Source organism: Schistocerca serialis, chromosome 5 (genome assembly GCF_023864345.2).
Source record: "Schistocerca serialis cubense isolate TAMUIC-IGC-003099 chromosome 5, iqSchSeri2.2, whole genome shotgun sequence".
Classification (NCBI taxonomy): Eukaryota; Metazoa; Arthropoda; class Insecta; order Orthoptera; family Acrididae; genus Schistocerca; species Schistocerca serialis.
This window is the reverse complement of record NC_064642.1, coordinates 32,859,296-32,881,241: the sequence shown is the minus strand read 5'-3', so window position 1 is coordinate 32,881,241 and position 21,946 is coordinate 32,859,296. Positions and strand designations below refer to the sequence as shown.

General features: G+C 43.8%; 1 protein-coding gene across 1 annotated transcript in view; it reads left to right on the top strand.

Annotated features, from left to right (window-relative positions):
• Positions 1–21,946, top strand: part of LOC126481726 (muscle M-line assembly protein unc-89-like) — a 1,115,867-nt gene that overhangs the window by 336,673 nt on the left and 757,248 nt on the right. Inside the window, exons 27-29 of the mRNA XM_050105679.1 lie at positions 2,012–2,366; positions 9,281–9,565; positions 21,048–21,164. Of these exons, the coding sequence (XP_049961636.1) occupies positions 2,012–2,366; positions 9,281–9,565; positions 21,048–21,164 (757 nt within the window). The remainder of the gene's footprint in view (positions 1–2,011; positions 2,367–9,280; positions 9,566–21,047; positions 21,165–21,946) is intronic.

Below are 21,946 nucleotides of genomic sequence, written 5' to 3'. Positions count from 1 at the left end.
AGATCAGCAACACTGCCTCTGAAACCATGTATTATACACAAGAAATATTTTACGATACTTTTGTAAGTATCGAAATGATTGCAAAAGTTTTTATACTTGGTTTTTCTCAGCTTTATTGAAACAGTTGCTTTACTTAATTTCTTGGACAGAAGGTCCCAATAACCGAGTTGACACTTTAGGTAGAATTGTTATTTACTTTACGTACATTCAATGCAATCTACAATTCTCCACATTTACTTTAATTGCTGCACTTGAGTGATAATTTAAATTTACTTTGAAAGAAAACACGAATGGATTCTCGATTTCTTTCTCTTTAGTATAGGAAAGGATCCCTACTTGGAACACATTAAGTTAAATGAGTAGTTTTGCGTTAAAAAAACAATTAAATGATTATTGAATAAAACACACAAAAATTGTCAACACAGCTCTTATACAGAACTACGGACGGTTAATTTCAGTATTGTCACTGCTGGAGCTTTAGGTGCTTTGAAGGCACGTACCGTTTTGCAGCGACGGAGATTATTACTCGTCTTCGTGGTGTCGAATTATGCGACTTACACCAGCACAATTATGTGTTTGGCTTTCCTGGGGATATGCGTCGGTCTAAGTAATGGATGCCTTTTCCATCCAGGAGCCAACACTCGTTGCAGACGTAATTTTATGCCTCCTCTAAAGCATTGTACACATGTACATTAGCACTTGCCCTTCACTAACGTCTATTAAGCAGTAAAACTTTTGCCTTTGTTTAAACATCACTGCGTAGTACAGCGTGCATCAGCTTTCGTCCCCTCCCTCCACAGTGTCTTACTCCGCTTCTCCCCTCTCCTACCCGCTTCCGTTAGCACCAAAAAATATCCACCTTTTGCGACCTTCCAGAACGTCGATAGATCCCTACTGGTTTTCACCTATATTTAACTTTAGCCCTGAGCTGGTGATGACTTCACTTTACAAGCAATTACACATAGTTAAATAAAAGATACTTACGTAACATTATAAATATTTTGTTAGTTACATATAAACATTAACTTCACCCAGTCAAGGAATATTATCTTCTGCAGACACTCTTATACACTATATGCTGTAGAAATCTCATTCTTTGCTTCATTAGTGCGAAGTCTCTCGATTCTAAAAAGATCGATAGTGTTACACATGGAGGTCAGAACAGCGACACTCAGCGCGCAAGTCACGCGGTTTTCTTATGAGTGGCAGAAGGAAACATTTCAGACACACCACTGCTCAGAATCGACAAAAGAATGTCTCAGAGGGTGGCATGAAGGTTATCAATAATACCACCCTTTGCTTTAGGGCGCTGAGTTTCACACTTTTCATGGTCTAAGACAACAGTTGGCTATGTGATGAGCAGCAGTGCGATCTTCTTGATAACGTTTGACACTGTATACACTTCCTCCATAACTGAACTCTACTCTGAGGACATGTTGGGTATGCAACCCCGTTGACCGTGATCGGCTCCCTCTGGAGTGTAGCGTGACCATAATTTTTGCTGTAGTGCACACGTTGGAACCACCAAGGCCTACTGAAAATCATCTGACGAAATCTGAACGTGACCAGAAGCATGAAAGGGTTGTTATGCTTTTGCAGTCTTCCTGTGGGGTCATCACGGAGGGGGGATGGAGGGGCGGCTTGCGACATTGACACCTGCTGAAAAAGACCACAAAGGATCGCTCTAACACCTATAGTTCGTCAAAGCTCTCGGTGCCTCCTGCCTATCTCCATTGGGCTCTTTCAAAATGTTCCTGTACAGAAACACACAGTTACTGAGACGTAGGCGCCGACGTGACAGATAACCCTTTCGACACCACCTTAGATTTCACGTGGGTGGCCAGCAGACGCCAGTCCAGCGCCACTCACCTCAGGGATGTCGAAGTGGTTGCCTGTCACACCGGCGCCTAGGAGTCAGTGACTGGCCGCCTCCGTACCCGCGCATTATCGTGGATAAACCAAACTTTTTTGTCGACACCCCGTGCTGACGCGCGCCGCGTGTGCCCGGCAGCTGAGCAGCTCGGCGAGCAAGCCGCAGTTCGTGACGCGGCTGCGCGAGCGCTCTGCGGCGGCGGGCTCGCGGCTGCGGCTGGTGTGCTGCGCGCTGGGCTCGCCGGCGCCCGCCTTCCGCTGGCTCAAGGACGGCCGCGAGCTGCCGGCGGGCGAGCGCCGCCGCTACCGCACCGCCTGCGACCACTCCGGCCTCGCCACCCTCGAGATCTTCAGCGCCGCGCCCGAGGACGCGGGCACCTACTCGTGCGAGGCGTCCAACGAGGCCGGCTGGGCCTCCACCAGCGCCGAGCTGCGAGTCACCGACCACCTGCAGCCGACGCCCGCGCCGCCCACCTTCACCAGGGCCATCCGCGGTGAGTACCGCGCCGCCGGCACCTCTCTGTCCTACCTGTCGATCCAAATGTGCTCATCCAAAATGCTTATAAGAGTACTGGTCGCTGTTGTTGTTGTTATTGTTTTGGTCTCCATTCTGAAGGCTGATTGGATAAAGCTCTCCTCGCTGCTCTAAAGTACCCAAGCCTCTCTGTCTCGAGACAACTACTGAAACCTAAAACCATTTCGACCTACTTACTATAGCGAAGCCTGGATCTCTCAAGGTTTCTGGATTGTCATTAGAGGACTACCTCAGGGATCGGTGTTAGGACCATTTTTGTTCACTATTAATGATATACCTAGCCCAGTCGAATTAAGTCCGGTGATGCTGAGGGAATTAGATTAGGAAATAAGACACTTAAAGAAGTGAAGGAGTTTTACTATTTGGGGAGCAAAATAACATGATGGTCGAAGTACAGAGGATATAAAATGTAGACTGGCAATGGCAAGGAAAGCATTTCTGAGGAAGAGAAATTTGTTAACATCCAGTATAGATTTAAGTGTCAGGAAGTCGTTTCTGAAGTATTTGTGTGGAGTGTAGCCATCCATGTATGGAAGTGAAACATGGACGATAAATAGTTTAGACAAGAAGAGAATAGAAGCTTTCGAAATGTGGTGCTACAGAAGAATGCTGAAGATTACATGGGTAGGTCACATAACTAATGAGGAGGTATTGAATAGAATTGGGGAGAAGAGGAGTTTGTGGCACAACTTGACTAGAAGAAGGCAACGGTTGGCAGGACATGTTCTGAGGCATCAAGGGATCACCAATTTAATACTGGAGGGCAGCGTGGAGGGTAAAAATCGTAGAGGGAGGCCAAGAGATGAATACACTAAGCAGATTCAGAAGGATGTAGGCTGCAGTACGTACTGGGAGATGAAGCAGCTTGCACAGGATAGATTAACATGGAGAGCTGCATCAAACCAGTCTCAGGACTGAAGACCACAACATCAACAACAGACAAAGCATCTTGCTGATTTAAGCTAAATTAATTAAAATTATACAGTTGCGAAACCGAGAGTATAGTGTTCTCCCTAAAAGATAATGAGTGCCATGGCAAAGATTGTCAGATTACTGGGTAACCGTCTCGACACCAAATTGGACAGGAGCACACACATACAGGTAATTTACGCAGCAAGCTATCTTGTGTGTTGTAGCAATAAGGAAATTAAAGAACTATGTTAGTGCAAAGCTGTTACTCCTTGCCTGCTACACCTCTTCCCACACAAACAAACTATGGAACAATGACGTGGAGTAACTCTGCTGGAGCCAGAAGAGTCTTCATTTTGTTGAAAAAGGTATTAGGTGCATGTATTGTCTAAGAGCGAATACTCCATGCATAATGTGTTTCATTGATATTGAAATAATGACTGTCCCAAGTTTATACATATTTCACACCTTTATGCACACTAAGAACTGTAGGGATAAACATGAGAAAAGATCGAACGTTCATCTTGTAGAACTAGGAACAGGAACGCTTTGAATATTCACTGGACTAGACTTACAAAAATTCAGAAACTTTCTGCACGTAGGAATATCTCTTTTTGGCAAATTTCCAAGTGAGATAATTAAGTTAAGTTCAGAAAGATTATAGAATCCTGGCCGAAACAAAATGCATTCCATATGTTGAACAATTTGTAAATAGCGATGCCAGGGATCTAGCAATTTAATTATAAATAAATGTCTGCTACTCTTATTATGCATAAATTTAATTATAAGGAAACAGCTTCCATTGCTATTAATTTTACGCGCGTATACGGAACAACTTTATATAGATACTGTGATCAGTTTTAACCTACAGTAATTATAAAGCTGTCCAATTGCATACTGTGCAATACAACCTTTATTGCATTACGTATATATATCTAAACAGTCAGAAACGAATTGCATAAAAGAAATTTAATTATTTAACCGGTTTCCGGCTCGTAGTGTCCTTCTTCAGAAGGTCCGCTCACAAGTTACAATCTAATGATGCGCTTCCCACTTTGTTTTTGATGACAGATATGTAATTGTGATGGTGCCTTACGCAACTCGAAAGCTGCCTTGGGGGCTAGTGAAAAAATCAATGAACAATTTCTATTCTCTACGTTCCCTTCCACAACCAAACTGACCCCCCCCTTGATTGCTCAGGATTTCTCGTATTAACTGATCCCTCCTCTTAATCAAGTTTTCCATACAATACTTCCTAATTAATTGTCCTGTCTATCTATCTAATATCCAGCATTTGTTTCTGTAGCACCACATTTCAAAAAGTTTTTCTCTCTTCTAATTTGATCTGTTTACTGTCCACGTTTCTGTTCCGCACTAGGCTACACTTCGGACTTCCTAAGGTTTAAATTTATGTTCGATTATGGCAGTCTCCTCAACGTTTATTTTGATGTCCAGATTGAAAAACGCATCTACCACTTCTGGTGTCTCATTGCCTAACATAATTTTCTCTGGATCACCAGATTTAATTTGACCTCATACGTGTTTTAATTTTGATGATTTTCAACTTATATCCTCTTTTCAAGACGCTATATTTCTCATTCGGCTGCTCCTTCAAGTTCTTTGCCGACTCTGACAGAATTCCATTGTTTTCCGGAAACCTCCAGCTTTTTGTTGCTTCGCTCAACTTTAATCTCTCTTACAAAATTCTCCTGGGTTTCCTGTAGCTGAGTAGGCTACAAACATCTCTTGTTCTCGTCTGATCAACTGTATCCCATCCATCTCCTTCGACTCGGTAACTGCCGTCTGGTTAAATACAGGTTAACAGTTAAATAAAGGAAAAAACAGCAACCAGACGCTGTTACAAAACTATTATTTAGAAACAGATAGTGCAGTTATCCATTTCCAACAGATACTTCGATCATCAGACGACTGCAACTTTGCGGAATATGAAGCTCTTCCAGGGCATTACAGAGACGCAGGATTTTTCATGTAAATAACTCAAAACGAACCCACTTCTTACTGACTTGCGATGATTCAGCTTTTAACTACGTCTGATTAAAGTAAAATTGTTTATTTATAATGTCAGATTTTTTTGTATAGTGCACCAATTCGCCAGGAAAGTTTCAGTACAGCTAAAAATGGCCGACAGAGGGCTTGCTGCATAATTTAAATAAAAAAAGGGTTCACCCGAAGAGCCGTTTGATGATGAATGTGTCGGTTCGAAATTGTCACTGGCACTATTCGTTTTTAATAAATTTCATCATTAACAGTGCCGGGTCGCTGTTGTTTAATTTGTTAAGAATCAACAGGCGTCATTACACAGTCAGCAGACCAACACCCTTTAATCGATAATGCTACCTTTCTAGTTTCCTGATGCTATTCTAAACTTGACAACAGGAAACACTATCTGAAATTACAAAATTATTTATTTTCCTTCAGCATTTTGAGGCTTGTTTTGGGCAGTTCGTCGAGCATGTAGCTTACTCATTATTCTTCTTATTTAGCGTAGCTTCTGCATCCTATATTACAAAAGTTAGTGCGTAGTGTACTTACACCTATACATCGCCTGCCGTTCTTCCTTTTTACCATTCCTTCGACTACAGTTATCAACAACGACTCATCGTGTAATATGTGACCAATCTTTTTATCTCCTCGATTCATAATGCTCTGTTTGATGCTATTTTGCTACTTAATTTGTTGCAGGAGGCAGTCATCCCTTACTCTGATTTTCAGCGGTTCCCTGTAACCACATGTCAGAAGCTTCTGATCGTTCCGTATTTGTCTTCCCCTTGTTTTGTCTTCTACAACTCTTGCTACTATAGTTTCCTTATATTTTCTTTCATCATCTTCCGCGACTGCTAAATTCATCCACCTGTTGAGAAAACTCTCGCTCTGGTTAAAAGTTTAAAAACTTTTCTTTTACCTTCACATTACTGTTATTCGTTATTTATATTTCTTTACCATCTAGTTTATTTTAGACTTTGCAGTTACTTTTTCAAGAACGTAATCTCAAAATAGAGCGGATCCGGCACAGACTTTGTTTCCATCATTAACTGAAAGAGTCTCTTATTTCTCACTGCAGACGTGGAATTGAGGAAGGAGTATACACAATGGAGACTAATTAGAAGATCATAAATAAACAATACCACTTACAGAAACATAACGTTGAAATAAATTTAAAATGATATATAATCGTAATCTGAAAATGGAGACTAAGTTTTCGAACACGGTATGGCAAAATTGTTGTATAACGCACTGGTACTAGCTTTTTCGTGAGATAATACGAATTTTCTTAACAGTGGGAAGTTCAAAAACTTCTAATGCAAAATTGGTCGAAGAAGAGAAAACTGCAATTTCTCACCCACACTCAGACATGGTTTTCTTGCCGTTTTTGTGTAGTAGATGCACTTCAAAGAAATATATTTTTTAATATAAATTTATTTTGAATGTGGACTGTGTGGTGAGGAATCGCTAGTCATGTTCCGTTTTCACAGCAATGACTCATAGAAGAACTGGGATAGTAACTTCTGTTCGGGGGCTGCCTGGAACAGAATATACAGAGAGCCAAGTGATATGCGCCTGATACAGTATGTCCCAGTAGGAATGGGCAAGAAAGAGCGATATGACGGCTATTTGAAGCAACAAACCACCCTTATAAGAATAGTTTCCGAGGTAGAAGACATTTAATGTACATTGTTATTCTTCAAGACATTGTCAGGTTAGACATGCACACATGTGAAACAGTGTGTTTTACAAAGCGGGAATTGAAAGATATGTATTTTTAACAAATCCACGACAAGCATTATCGTACACGCACGTTACGGCTGTTGTTCAGTTCACAATATAAATGTTCGGGAATATCCCACCGTCAACTTCAAAGCATTTGTGCGCTATTGAGAGTACATGTTGTGTTCCTTGTCTGAGTGTGAATGCACGTTTACTAGTGAGGTCAGTAGCATTGACGATTCAACCAAGCATCTGATGTTGCGTATTCCCCTTTCGTTTCCTCACCTCGGACTTCACCCAACACCATAAACAAAAATGTTATGGCGTAAGGTCTGGCGACCGCGGTGGCTATTAAATTGTTCTGTGGAAAAATGACAAAGTTAGTCCCACAGGGTTGAATTCTAGGTCCATTCATGTTCCTTATAAATGTGATCTATTTTGGAAACCATTCGGAATAGGGCATGGATCCATACGACGCTTTTTTGCTTTGCGTGAGCGTTCCTGTCATATCTATCAATATTGACTATTCCTCCCAGAATAGCCTGCCTAAGCTATTGGTCGACAGCTTAAAAGAGAATACTGGCCGCTTTTGTGCTCTGCAGGTGGTGTGCAAATGGTACAGGGCGGCCATGTGAGTCTCCGCCACTTCCAAACGTAATGGGAGTGGAGTGGTGTGTGTGCGTGGGAGGGTGGAGCTGCCGTGTGTGCCTGTGGCGAAGTGGGCATACCTGAAGCATCGTGTGGGCTCTCTTCCTCGCCGAACTGAAGCGGTGTCACACGGTGTTAGCGAGGTGTCTACTGTTGTTGTCGTCTTCAGTCCTCAGACTGGTTTGATGCAGCTCTGCACGCTACTCTATCCTGTGCAAGCTTCTTCATCTCCCAGTACCTACTGCAACCTACATGCTTCTGAATCTGTTTAGTGTATCATCTCTTAATCTCCCTCTACGATTTTTACCCTCAGCGCAGCTCTACGATACTAAACTGGTGATCCCTTGATGCCTCAGAATATGTTCTACCAACCGATTCCTTCTTCTAGTCAAGTTGTGCCAGAAATTTCACTTCTCCCCAATTCTACTGAATACCTCCTCATTAGTTACGTGATTACTCATCTAATCTTAGGCATTCTTCTGTAGCACCACATATAGAAAGCATCTATTCTCTTTTTGTCTAAACTATGTATCGTCCATGTTTCACTTCCATACTTGGCTACACTCCATACAAATACTTTCAGAAAAGACGTACTGACACTTAAATCTAAACTGGACGTTAACAAATTTGTCTTCTTCAGAAACACTTTCCTTGACATTGCCAGTCTACATTTTATATCCTCTCTACTTCGACCATCATCAGTTATTTTGCTCCCCAAATAGCAAAACTGATTTACTACTTTAAGCGTCTCATTTCCTAATCTAATTCCCTCAGCATCACCTGATTTAAGTCGACTGCATTCCATTATCCTCGTTTTGCTTTTGTTGATGTTCATCTTATATCCTCATTTCAAGACACTGTCCATTCCTTTCAGTTGTTCTTCCAGGACCTTTGCTGTCTCTGACACAATGACAATGTCATCGGCGAACCTCAAGTTTTATTTCTTCTTCGTGGATTGTAATCCCTACTCCGAATTTTTCTTTTGTTTCCTTTACTGCTTGGTCAGTATACAGATTGAATAACATCGAGGATAGGCTACAGCCCTGTCTCACTCCCTTCCCAACCACTGCTTCCCTTTCATGCCCCTCGAGTCTTATAACTGCCTTCTGGTTTCTGTACAAATTGTAAATAGCCTTTCGCTCCCTGTATTTTACCCCTGCAACCTTCAGAATTTGAAAGAGAGTACTCCAGTCAACATTGTCAAAAGCTTTCCCAAAGTGTACAAGTGCTAGAAATGTAGGTTTGCCTTTCCTTAATTTAAGATAAGTCGTAGGGTCAGTATTGCCTGACGTGTTCCAGCATTTCTACGGAATCCAAACTGATCTTCCCCGAGGTCGGCTTCTACCAGTTTTTCCATTCGTCTGTAAAGAATTCGTGTGAGTATGTTGCAGCTGTGGCTTATTAAACTGATAGTTCGGTGATTTCCACATCTGTCAACACCTGCTTTCTTTGGTATTGGAATTATTATATTCTTCTTGAAGTCTGAGGGTAAAAACTAGGGGTGACTAAACTTTTGTCGGATGCGCTTTCAGCCTCTGCAGCTGCATTACTTTCTGGAGTGTGACACGGGGTGTGTGTGTGCCTGTGCAGACTCGTACCGCTCCAGCGAGGACGAGCTGGTGCTGGAGTGCCGGGTTCGCGGCTCGCCCGCCCCCGCCGTCAGCTGGCTCAAGGACGGCCGGCCGCTGCCGCTGGCGGGGTCGGGCGCCGCCGACGCGGACGTCGACGGCCGCTTCTCCGCCAGCGAGCTGGCCGACGGCGTGTGCCGGCTGGTGGTGCGCGCGCCCTCCGCCCACGCCGACAGCGGCGTCTACACCTGCGTCGCCCGCAACGAGCTCGCCGAGGAGCGCGTCTCCGCCAACGTCGCCTTCCCAGGTACTGCTATTGGTACTGCTACCCTCCCAGCCTCCGCGTTCCTCACCTCTCCTGTACTTACACGGCGACAGTCACTGAACTGTGTGAAGTAACTTCTCGACAGTTTCCGGTAGGACGTTCGTACTACACGGTTCGCCACGGAGCATGAGTACGCTCATGCGGACGCGTGTTTGGTTTGGGTTAGCGACGAACCCACTTTCATTTGGATAGGTTTGTCAATAAGCAAATCTATCCCATTTGGGGGACTAAGATCCGCATTTCGCTATCGAGAAGTCTCGTCGTGCTCAGCGGGTGACTGTGTGTGTGCAGTGTCCCGTCACGGAATAATCGGCGCTATATTCTTTGATGGCACGATGACAACCGAACGGTACGTGAAGGTTTTGGAAGATGATTTCATCCCCATTATCCAATGTGACCCTGATTTCGACAAGATGTGGTTCATGCAAGACGGAGGTAGACGACATCGCAGCAGGACAGTGATGTCCTCGAGGATGCGAGCTAACATCCCAAAGATGTTTGGGCTCACATGCGGTTCCTCTTCGTCGAAATGTCTTGGCTAAAACTTGCCTAGGGGTTGAACCGTACGTGTCGCATTACATGCCTTAAATTAGACACTCGTGACCCTTAGGTTAAGTTGTCTGGCTGATGGCAAGTTTGCGAAATAGAAAGTTAACATAACATATAATTAACAGTAATAATAATATCGGGAATAAAATTACCGACCCATAAATGATGTAGACCACACAGTTGCGATTTGTTTAGAATAATGTTTATTCAGAAAGCAAGTTCGATCAATCACAATCTCATCGCGACATACAAGTTATCTACGCGAAAAGTTAGAGTTCACACCAGGCGCGGGGCTGCGCACCGCTCAGAGACAAAGTCCCGCGATACCACACAACGCGAAATTCCCTAAGTCGTTTCACTTCCTAACTGCCTAAGGACCGTTGGAGAATATGCCGGTGTAATTTCTCTGGTGTACGAGCAAATATTTGGAATTTGGCTTTTCCATCGTGTACCTGAGTCACCCCAAACAAATAATAATGCTCATCATATCTTTCTTTCGTGCGACGTCCAGTGCTTTTCTCTCTTAAAAAAATTTAAGTGGAATTTTACAGAGTGACAATTGTTGAACTACATCAAATAAAATCGTCATAACTTCTGAACTGTTTGCGTTAGGACATTCAAACTGTACAGTTGGTCGCGGGGCAAAATGGGAACATATGGTTTGTTTTAGCGACGAACCCCCCTTTCATTTCGAAGGGTTCGTCAATAAGCAAAGTAGACGCATTTGGGGGGCTGAGAATCTGCATTTCGCGATCGAGAAGTCTCTTCACCCTCAGCGGGTCACTGTGTGGTGTGCAATGTCCAGTGACAGAATAATCGGTGCGATATTCCTCGATGGCATGGTGACTACCGCGAACGATACGTGAAGGTTATGGAAGATGATTTCATCCTCATTATCCAAAGTGACACTGATTTCGGCAAGATGTGGTTCGTGCAAGACGGAGCTCGATCCCATCGAAACAGGAGTGTGTTTGATGTCCTGGAGAAGCACTTTGGGGACTCTGCGGTGCCCAGAGGCTACTGGTAGTGGCTTCGATTGACTGCGATATTCCTCGTGTCTGAACACATGCGACTCCTTTTTATGGGGCTATATCAAAGACAAGGTGTACAGCAATAACCCAAAAACCATTGCTGAGCTGAAAATAGAAATTCAGGTCATCGGTAGCATCAGAGTTCCGACACTTCAGTGGGTCATGCAGAATTTCTCTATTCGTCAGCACCACATCATCGCGAATGGTGGCAGGCGTATCGAACATGTCATTACCTAAACCAGAATACCTGTAGTGACGTTTACATGTTGAATAAGGTGCGTGCGCTCCGTAATTTGTAACTAATTTATGTGTTTTTGTGTAGTTCAATACTTGTCATCCTATAGTAACACACCTCTCGGTTTGCGAACCCTTGCTTCACAGTGACCTTTATGGGGCCTAGTGCCATTTTTCTATACATTATAACGCTACCGCTTGGTTCCCTAAAAATTTTGCAAGGTAACCCAGGATGATCTTCACTACTCAAGGTTAAATCTAACTTTTGTTCAGAAGGGAGTAAATTATGCTGCCACAAAAGTCTTTGGTCACTTACCTAATAGCATCAAAAGTCTGACTGATAGCCATATAACATTTAAAAGGAAATTAAAAGAATTTCTTAATGGCAACTCCTTCTACACATTAGATGAATTTTTGGATGTAGTAAGTGGGTAATTTCCGCAAGCACCACAAAAAAATTAAAATATTAAGAGTCATGTAATATTTTGTGTAATGTAATATATTGTATAGACACCTTTTATTAACCTGACACGTTCCACACTATTATGAAGTGTCGGATTCATGATCTATGGAACAAGTACTAATCTAATCTAATCTAATCTAATTCTGTTCGTCCACGAGACCCAAAAGTTGTAGATACTGACACCTTTCTTGATGACGTGTTCCTTGACTCTCAGAAGGTGTTGCACCCAATGAACAAAATGCGGGCGTGCAGAATATCAGACCGACAGTGTCACTGGTTTCGAGGGTTCCTAGTAAGCATAACATAGCATTCCATTCTCAACAGACAGAAATCTTGAGACTTAAAGCGAGCTTCGGGTATGCTGATCACTGCTCTTCACATTATACAGGGCGTCCCATGAGGTTTTAACTAAGTAGTTGTTGACGAACACATTCTCCGCAACAAGCTGTCGCTTTCGAGTTTCCGCTGCTGCTCCAGGTTCAAACTTAAAATAAAATAAAATAAAATATAAATTATTTTATCTGTATGATAGTGATTGGTTGTAATTAATATTTGCTTATCTGGAACGTGGACGTTTAATTATTTGGTATCAGACGCTTGACAATGGCTTTTTCGTAAATGCAATGTTATTCGTAGTTGACCGTGAAATAAGACTCAAATAATCGGCCTTCTTATTTAAATCGTTTCCAAAGACTGCTGCGGTAGGTGCGGACTCAAATCTAAATTCTCAATATTAGAGTAATTTTGCCAGCCATGTCAATACGTCGTACAGAGGTGACTGTCTACTAAACATAAAAAGTTTACACAGTTAGTTAAATCAGATATATTCAACCAATAAGCCTACAGTTAAATAATTCTACTTACTTTCATAAATATAAATTCTTTACAGAATCGAGTGCCTAGTAAGATTGCAACTCGCAGTGTTCTTATATAACATCAAACAGCTGCAGTCCTCGCATTAGCTGTATCGTATAACAGTGACACATCGCCAGATTCTTGCATTATTCTTATCACCATTCGTGTTAAACTGAGCACTAGGTACGATGGTTTGGGTGACAGTGCTGAAACATGACTCTCCGTTTAGTGGAAGAAGTTGAGTCCGATTGCTATTATGACAGTAAAAGTACCTGCTTAGGTTAGTAACTAGTATCCAATCCATAACAAGAGGCCCAATGATCATCTGTGTTCCAACAGTACTTTATTTTATTTATTTATTCCACTTGGTAAGGTTACGGGATTCAGGTCCTACCGCTTCTTCACTGGTACATGAACAGTTTATAATTATAATGATAATAATAATAATGACAACATGTATAGAAATGAATATGTGGAATTTAAGAATTGTTAGTCTTATTAACATTGACAGCTGTTTGTCTTGCCTTATGTGAGTACTGACATCTAACAGAAAGGTAAGGCAACAATACAGAAGGAATGAATATGGAGAAGACGCTGATGTGTCACAAGAAGAGGGAGTTACAACAGCGCAAGATTAGCTGATGAGCTGAAAGCAAGATAACAGAAATAGTTCAAGAGAAAGCGTTAATTAATCAAAAAGAGCGTAAGGCAGTCAATAAGGAGGTATAAATGTAGTCTTTTGTGTTCTAGCAGGTCAGAGTTGTGTAGAGAGATTTTATTCATTCAGCTTTCTTCTACTTGTTCTTGTCGCTGCTCTTGTCGAGTCGACTCCAACAGCTCCCTACCTGTTTTGAAACTGTTAGGCGCTACGCTTTCGTAAAGTAACTTCGTAGAGAAGTAGAATCCATCATGTTAAGAGTAGCGTTAGGGGAGATTTCAGTAAATTTAAGTTCCATGTATTTTGTGCAAACTTATTTATATTTTAGCGCTCACCATAAAGTAAGGAGAAGGAGCGTTTTACCGTTGCTACAAAGCTACGAGCAGTTAAAAACGCTTTCCAGAGTGCCTTAGCGATTACTTGGACAATTTAACAAGATCGTGGCGGTAGACCTAGTCTAGACGGTACAGCAAACGGCAGCCATCTTTGTGACCATGATTAACATCTGTCCTATTATTGCAGCCCCAGATGTTACAAGCTGAAATAATACGGAGTTTTTATAGAAGTCTCGAATATAACAGACTGCCGACTCAGTGTCTGCGAGCGTCCTCACCCAGTTGCTCTGGATGTCTTCCGCAGTCCCACGTCTCGTCCACATTCCGCCTTCTGACAAAATCGCCTTATACAGCGTCAGATCCACCTCTCCAACCCCAGTGAAACGTTCTGATTACTAGCTTTTCACATTGCCAGTTTCCTGCTCTTTTTCTTACGGAAATTTGGTATTGTATGTGACTTCTTAAAAAAAAATACACTGATGAGTGGAATCATTACGATCAGCTCTTTAATAGTGAGTTCGTACTGAGACGGCCGCTAAAACCGTTGGGCAGAACAGGTAATAGGATTGTGGAAAGGGCCAAGGGTTGAGGTCTGTTTCTGCTTCTACTTGTCATTTGTTGGAATTTAGCAACTCTTTCACGGCTGAAGGCCATCAACAAGATAAAAATCCAATTAAGATGGCAATAAAATAATTCAAAACAACACGCGCAAAGTGCAATACAAATGGCTGAGGGCCACAATTAAGTTTCAAAATTTTAGAATATATTACCATAGACCTTTAAAGCCTGAAGACCGACAAGAAATCTTAAAACAATCAAAAATTCAATTAAGATAGCAATAAAATAATTAAAAACCCAAAATGCAACATATGCAAGGTGCAACACAAATGGCTGAGGGCCACAATCAATTTTCAAAACTTCAGAATATATTACCATAGACCTTTAAAGGCAGAAACCCAGCATGTTTAACAACAAGAAATCTAAAAAAAAACAAGAAGATAAAAATCCAATTAAGATAGCAATAAAATATGTAAGGTGCAACACCAATGGCTGAGGGCCACAATCAAACTTCAAAATTTCTAAATATATTACCATAATCTTTAAGGGCAGAAGGCCGTAGTGTTTAAGCTTGAAAGATAAATTTAAACATTAATTTTGTAAAATTTTAAGAAACAAACAATAAGCACAAGCCTAAAATTTAAAATAGATGACAACAGATAATTAAACACCGGTGGCACTCAGAAGGCCTCCAGGGAGGTCGGTCTGTCCTCGTTCACTTAGGCGATACAGGTGGTGAGCCCAACTACACTTGATCCGTCGGAACCCAACCAGGGGGCTGGCACGGAGCGACCGACACAATCAGTACATGAGAACCCCAACCGGCTATGTTACAAACGTGATAATCCACAATGGAGTACGTATTATCTGTCAAAATTACACACCATGTTGGACAGCGACAACAGGCGAGGAAAGAACGCTGTCTGAAATTACGTTAGTGGCCAGGGCAGGTAAACGGAACACTAACGGCCACTAGGCAGAAAGTTCCTCTGGTACAGTTGAATTTGAAACACAGTAATAGTTAACTCGCTCAAAAGAACACTGCCTGAATTTCCGTCAGTGCCCAGGGCAGGGTACCAGAAAACTAACGGCCACAAGACAGAAAATTCCAATGGTGCACTCAAATCGTAGTCGACCGGAATAGTTAATTGCACAGCATGGCGGCTAAGTCCCCAACAGCAAACCACCGAAGCGAACCACCACAACATGAATAGACGTGGCTTGGGTAGTTGAAACCACTATTCAACTTTGACGTCCTGAGTCGGCGAACCACGAAGCTGGTACGATCGGACAGCTCCGCACATCCGACACTGCGCAGGGACCGCCAGTGAACCCAGCCGACTGCACCTCGCGGGGATAACTTCCCTCGTCTGCACCAACCGACCGACTGCCCTCAGAATGCCGACAACATCTAAAATAGTCGTCAGTGGAAATAACGCCAACTATACACACAACCTGACAAACACTTGCACAAATACCTGAACGACAGTAAGTAAGCACACACGAAGACAAATCTGGAGTCGATGCACACTATCACCCAGCCGACTCATGAACGATCGGCGAGCCAAATCACGTCGTCCGGTGGGGCGACCGACCGACGATCCACCAAGACCGTGGCCCGGCTCAAGTGATGCGTGCCGGCAATGGTAGGGCGAGCCATGTCGAAGCAGACCTCACTGATGCTCCAACCCGACTGCACTAATGCCTCATCGCCAGTCCGACTGGCAGGTTTAGACTGCGCTCCACACGCGTTCCAACTGACTGGCAGGCCTGATCTCGACGCGAACTGACGACGAACTCCACTACGACAGACAACAACCGGGAAGTAATAGCAGTCATTTAAAGATACTACAAGAGCGGATGTATCGATACGCGCTGCTAGCGCCGGTCACTGTCAGGCAAAGCTGCAAATCAGTGACAGTAGTAATTTAAATCAACGTAGTGAGGTGGAAGTTCGTTAAAAGGAGGGTGTCAAATACATGATGGCGGGAACATGAGCCACGCACGGCTCACGTACCTTTGGAACACAACACAGCAACAATTCTGCGTGATATGAACTGGACAAGTCCTTGCTAGGTTTCCGGAGGTACGTGGTATCAGATGTTTACGCGCAGGTCATGCCGTTCCCATTAAACTACGGGCGTAGGTTTGTCAGCAGAGAGATGCAGCCTGATAGCGTCCCATATAAGTTCCATCGCAGTCAGGTCAGGCGACTAGGTGGCCAAGACAGCAGTGTGTTTTTCTCTCTCATGGTCCTCAAAAACCTTCGCACGATTCTAGCCTTGTGACATGGACAGTTATGTGGGAGTTGCCGTCGCCGTGGGAAAAGACACGAAGCTTGAAGGGGTGCAGGTGGTGCGCAGGAATGTTCACGTAGTCCACAACTGCCACAGCGGCTTCGGTTACTACTGAAAGTGCCACGGCGCGTGTACCGAGCAGCTGATTGGTGGAGGACGCTGTGTCCGGACCTGGTGTAACAGAAAACGCTATGCGCCCCACCAGGCGACACGTCACCGTTGATGCACATTCCATTGTCGGTGTTCCCGTGCCTTCGTGAAGCGTAACTGACGACGTCGTTGGGCCAACATGGTTATGCGTATCGGTCGTTTACTGCAGAGCTCAACGCTGTGTTCCAAAACACTTCTACATGTGCCCTGCCCTCCGATCTGCCACAGCTGAGCAGCTTCGGCATTCCCGGATGCTCGTTCTCAGGTGCCCGGCCACAACAATCTGCCCTTTGCCAAAATCACTTTATCAGTGGATTTCTCCATTTTCGGCTAGCATCATCGCCACCGTGATTCCATATTCGTCTGTGTCCGTAGGGCCATTAAGCGGCATTCAGCGTCGCGGTGGGCAGTGGTCCTAATGCTCGGACTGATTAATGCGGATCATTATACTCTAACCAGAAGTGTAAGGGAACAACACAATAGAGAGAGGTCCAAAGTTAGTGAAGCTCGCCGCACTAAATCTGCGAGTGTTCCGTAAAAGACTCGAACACGTCCAGTTTAGTAGCCGTTAGCAATGTTGTGCCGCGCGGGATTAGCCGAGCGGTTTCAGGCGCTGCAGTCATGGACTGTGCGGCTGGCCCCGGCGGAGGTTCGAGTCCTCCCTCGTGCATGGGTGCGTGTGTTTGTCCTTAGGATAATTTAGATTAAGTAGTGTGTAATCTTAAGGACTGATGACCTTAGCAGTTAAGTCCCATAAGATTTCACTCACATTTGAACATCTAGCAATGTTGTGTAGCAACAGGTGAAGACAAATTTGAAAAATCGTATCCCATCGTAATAGATCTGTGACAACATCAGCAAGTTTTGGGTCGTTCTGTAGTATTTCATAGCAGCATTTAGTATTTTTTGTTCAGCTAACGTTTGCTATCGTGCGAAAATCATATTGCACTTTGAAACTTCAAGGTGAACTCTGTTCAGAATTTTACAGTAAAGGAAAGGCCAACTGTGCGTCGCTGAAAATTCTCCCTTCAGTGGAACGAGAGCAGGTTGATCGTCTACTTTCCGGTTCTAATGTCTTTCACACATTCCATATCCTTCCTGTGCTGTTGTACTTAGAAAGTGTGACATCCGCCAGCTCTTCGATGACCACATCCACCGTGCCCCAAACCTGTATGTCACAATTATTCGTGTGACAGAAGATCCGAAAATCTCCAATGTTGGAACCAGCATGGGTTCCGATAACCTCGATCTTGTGTATCCCAGCTCGCTCTGTTCGCCCACGATACTCAGAGCAGTGGATACAGGCGCCCAGGTAGATGTTGTGTTCCTTGACATCCGGAGGGCATTAGATACGGTTCCGCACTGCCGCCTGATGAACAAAATAAGAGCGTTAGAAATATCACACCAACTGTGTAATTGGTTTGAGGAGTTTATAGCAACAGAACGCAGCATGTCAATTTTCAACACAGACAAGTCTACAGATGTGAAAGTAACTTTGGGCATGCTGCAGGGGAGTGTTAAGGCACCATAACTTTTTACAGCATCTATACGAGGCGTATTTGGAAAGTAAGGTCCTATCAGGCGCGAAATGGAAATCACTGTGAAAATCCGATGGAACTTTGGACGGATGTGTTGGGCAGCGTCTTTACTGTGCCTGTCCATAGCTTCACGTCGCTCTTTTCACTTGAGTCTCCCGCCATGTACACAGATCTGGTGAGAGATTTCGCCTGAAGCTATGCAGCACACATAACATAAATGTCACGTGTTTCTTTCTTTAAGACAATTTTCAGGCGCATTCTGCAGGGGCAATTAAGACGCTCCTGCCGCGTTTTCGATGGGAAGTGTTTGATCACCCAAAATACAGCCCTCAATTGGCTCCGTCCGATGTTCATCTCTACTCACATGAACTGCTGGCTACGAAGACAACACTTTGGCACAAACAACGAAAGGTAGACCAGCGTAGAGAACTGGCGGAAAGCACAGGCGGCTGCCTTCTGTGACCAGGGTACTGGAAAGTTTGCACAACGCCACTACAAATGTCCAACTCGGAGCGGCGACTATTTAGGAGGTGCCTGGAAGGTGTGGTTAACTATTGCGAACAAGAAAATTTTTGATTTTCACTGTGGTTTCCATTTCGCAACGGATCTGACCTTACTTTCCGAACATCCGTCGTAAATGGCCCAGTAGATAACGTCGGGAGTTCCATGAGGTTTTTGCGGATGATGGTGTGGTACACAGAGAAGTGGCGACGGTAGAAAATCGAGCCGCATTGCGGGAAGACCTGCAGCGGATGAAGCTTGGTGCAGGGAATGGAAACTGACCTTCAACATGAGCAAATGTAACATATTGTGAATACGTAGACAGAACGACCATTTATTGTGTGATTACACGACTGTAGAACAATCAGCGGAAGCAATTACTTCCATAAAATATTTAGGAGTATGCGAACAGAGCGATTTAAAGAGGAGCGATTACATAATATTAATCACCAGTAAGGCAGACGCCAGACGGAGATTCATTGGAAGAATCCTCAGGACATATAGTCCATCAACAAAGAAAGTAGCTTAAAAAACACTTGTTCGACGAATACTTGAATATTGCTCATCACTCTGGGATCCGCGCCAGGTGGGCTTAAGAGAGGAAATCGAGAAGATGCAAAGAAGAGAACCATGTGTCGTTGCAGGTGAATTTAATAGGAACGAAAGCGTCACAGACATGCTTATCCAAATCCATTGGTAGATGCTACAAGAGAAGCGTTAAAAATCATGGTGTGGTTTACAGTTAAGTCGCCGAGACCGTACGTTTCTAGAAGAGGCAACAAATACAATTCCTCCTCCTACGTACATCTCACGGAAAGACCACGAAGATAGAATCAGAGAGTTCCGATCCCACACTGTGGCTTACGAGCAATCTGTATTCCCGAGAACCACTCGCTATTGGAGCAGGGAAAGGGGGAATGACACTGATACACAAAGTACCCTCCGCCCCACACCGAACGGTGGCATGAAGAGTATATATGTAGATGTCGATGTGGAAATTAAATAATCTGAGATGCGGAACCAAAGGACGAAATGGAATATGGGAGGCGGTACAAGAAAGCATTGCGAGTGACTCACCTTTTTGTAAACTGCATGTGTTACGTAAGCCTCACCTACATCAACAAAGGAAGCTCACTCAGGAAATAGAATGCACAGTCGTCTGTAGTGTGTCTACTCTGAAATTTACTACTGTTTACAGATTGCGGCTGTATAGCGAAAATGACGCGTTGCTTGGTACAAAAAGTAGCTGACATGCATGTTATCCGGGTGGAGCAGGATGTACAGAGGAAATTTTCGTGACTGGAATCATTCCAATTGGAAGAACTTAATCTTTACAAACGCTAACTGACGAGCAGCTGAGTCGCTCAGGCCACAGAGAGACAGACAGTTGTTCGGATATTTATAGTTGAGAAGGCAATGTTGGGTCACATGGGAGAAGATTCATAAATCAAGTAACTCTTCACAGAATGAGGTTCAAATGGTTCAAATGGCTCTGAGCACTATGGGACCCAACCGCTGTGGTCATCAGCCCCCTAGAACCTAGAACCACATAAACCTAACTAACCTAAGGGTATCACACACATCCATGCCCAAGGTAGGATTCGAACCTGCGACCGCAGCGGTCACGCGGCTCCAGACTGTAGCACCTAGAACCGCACGGCCACTCCGGCCGGCCATAGAATAAGGGATGAGAGTACTAGTGGAGCGCAAATTACACCCCAATTACAAACATCGTGTGGAAACAATGGGGCCAAATGATCTGTAGCCAAAGGATTATCTAGTAAATTTTCCACTGACCTTTGAACATTTATCATCAGCATAAGTTGTAAGCTGCAAACTTTTTACGCCAATAAAAACGTAATGTTCGTTTCTGACAGTTAATCACTTATTTCAAATACTTGGTTTATGACCCTGTAACATCAGCATATAAATTGGACACAAAAAGATTGGGTCTCCTGTAGGAGGGGCCTTGTGACTATCGTTTGTTTCTTTCCTTTTGTTTCTGCAGCAACTCTCACACCACCGTGTCGTAATGAGACGTAGTGTTCATGTTGAACAGACCACGTGATGTATGCGCAACGAAAAGAAGTAAAAGATTATTAAGCGGAAACATTCTCAGATACATTTCGAAACGTTACATATTTGTCGTTGTGCGCGAGACCTAGAAACTTTGTTGTTAATTTTGAAGGAGTGATCAGCTTCAGTATCTTTTCCATGGCTGAAGCTTAATGACATAGGGACACAGGACGGGAGAGTAAGTTGCGATTAGAAACCAACTGAATGTTCTTCCTTCAGGTCGTGACCAGTGGCCGGAGGGACCTGCAGACTTCCGAAGACCTTATTTTACTAGTGCGCTATCCGACCACTACGTCTCCAGCGGCGCCACCATCGCACTACAGGTCCAGATCGCTGGTAAGTATAAATGAAATTGATTGTCAATCGAATATAACATTTATGTGCAGTACGTTGCAACTTGTCTATAATTTCCTGCAGGCTTTACTTCTCTGATTGCACTTTCAAAGTGTCTTGTCGCACTACATGTATATGGAAAACAACATATGCAATGAAGCCAGTATATTGTAAAATTTTATTCCTCAGAGAGTACTGACGCCCCAGTCAAATTTCGTAAACATCTATTGGAAATTTTGGTACATATGATGGCCCCAAGGTGAAAATTTATATTCAAAATGTCTCTCACCTACCCGGGAGTTTCATCCACTTTTTCCGCTTTGGCGGTATAATGGCTTTTGTGATGTTCTAAGCATCTGCTGTGTAAAATTCACAAGTTTTCGGAATTAACTGGACATATTTTCTCAAGAGGAAAGTAGATAATTCAGGTACTTCGTGTAGAGATAAAGATATTTCAATGTTAAACATAAAATACACTCCTGGAAATGGAAAAAAGAACACATTGACACCGGTGTGTCAGACCCACCATACTTGCTCCGGACACTGCGAGAGGGCTGTACAAGCAATGATCACACGCACGGCACAGCGGACACACCAGGAACCGCGGTGTTGGCCGTCGAATGGCGCTAGCTGCGCAGCATTTGTGCACCGCCGCCGTCAGTGTCAGCCAGTTTGCCGTGGCATACGGAGCTCCATCGCAGTCTTTAACACTGGTAGCATGCCGCGACAGCGTGGGCGTGAACCGTATGTGCAGTTGACGGACTTTGAGCGAGGGCGTATAGTGG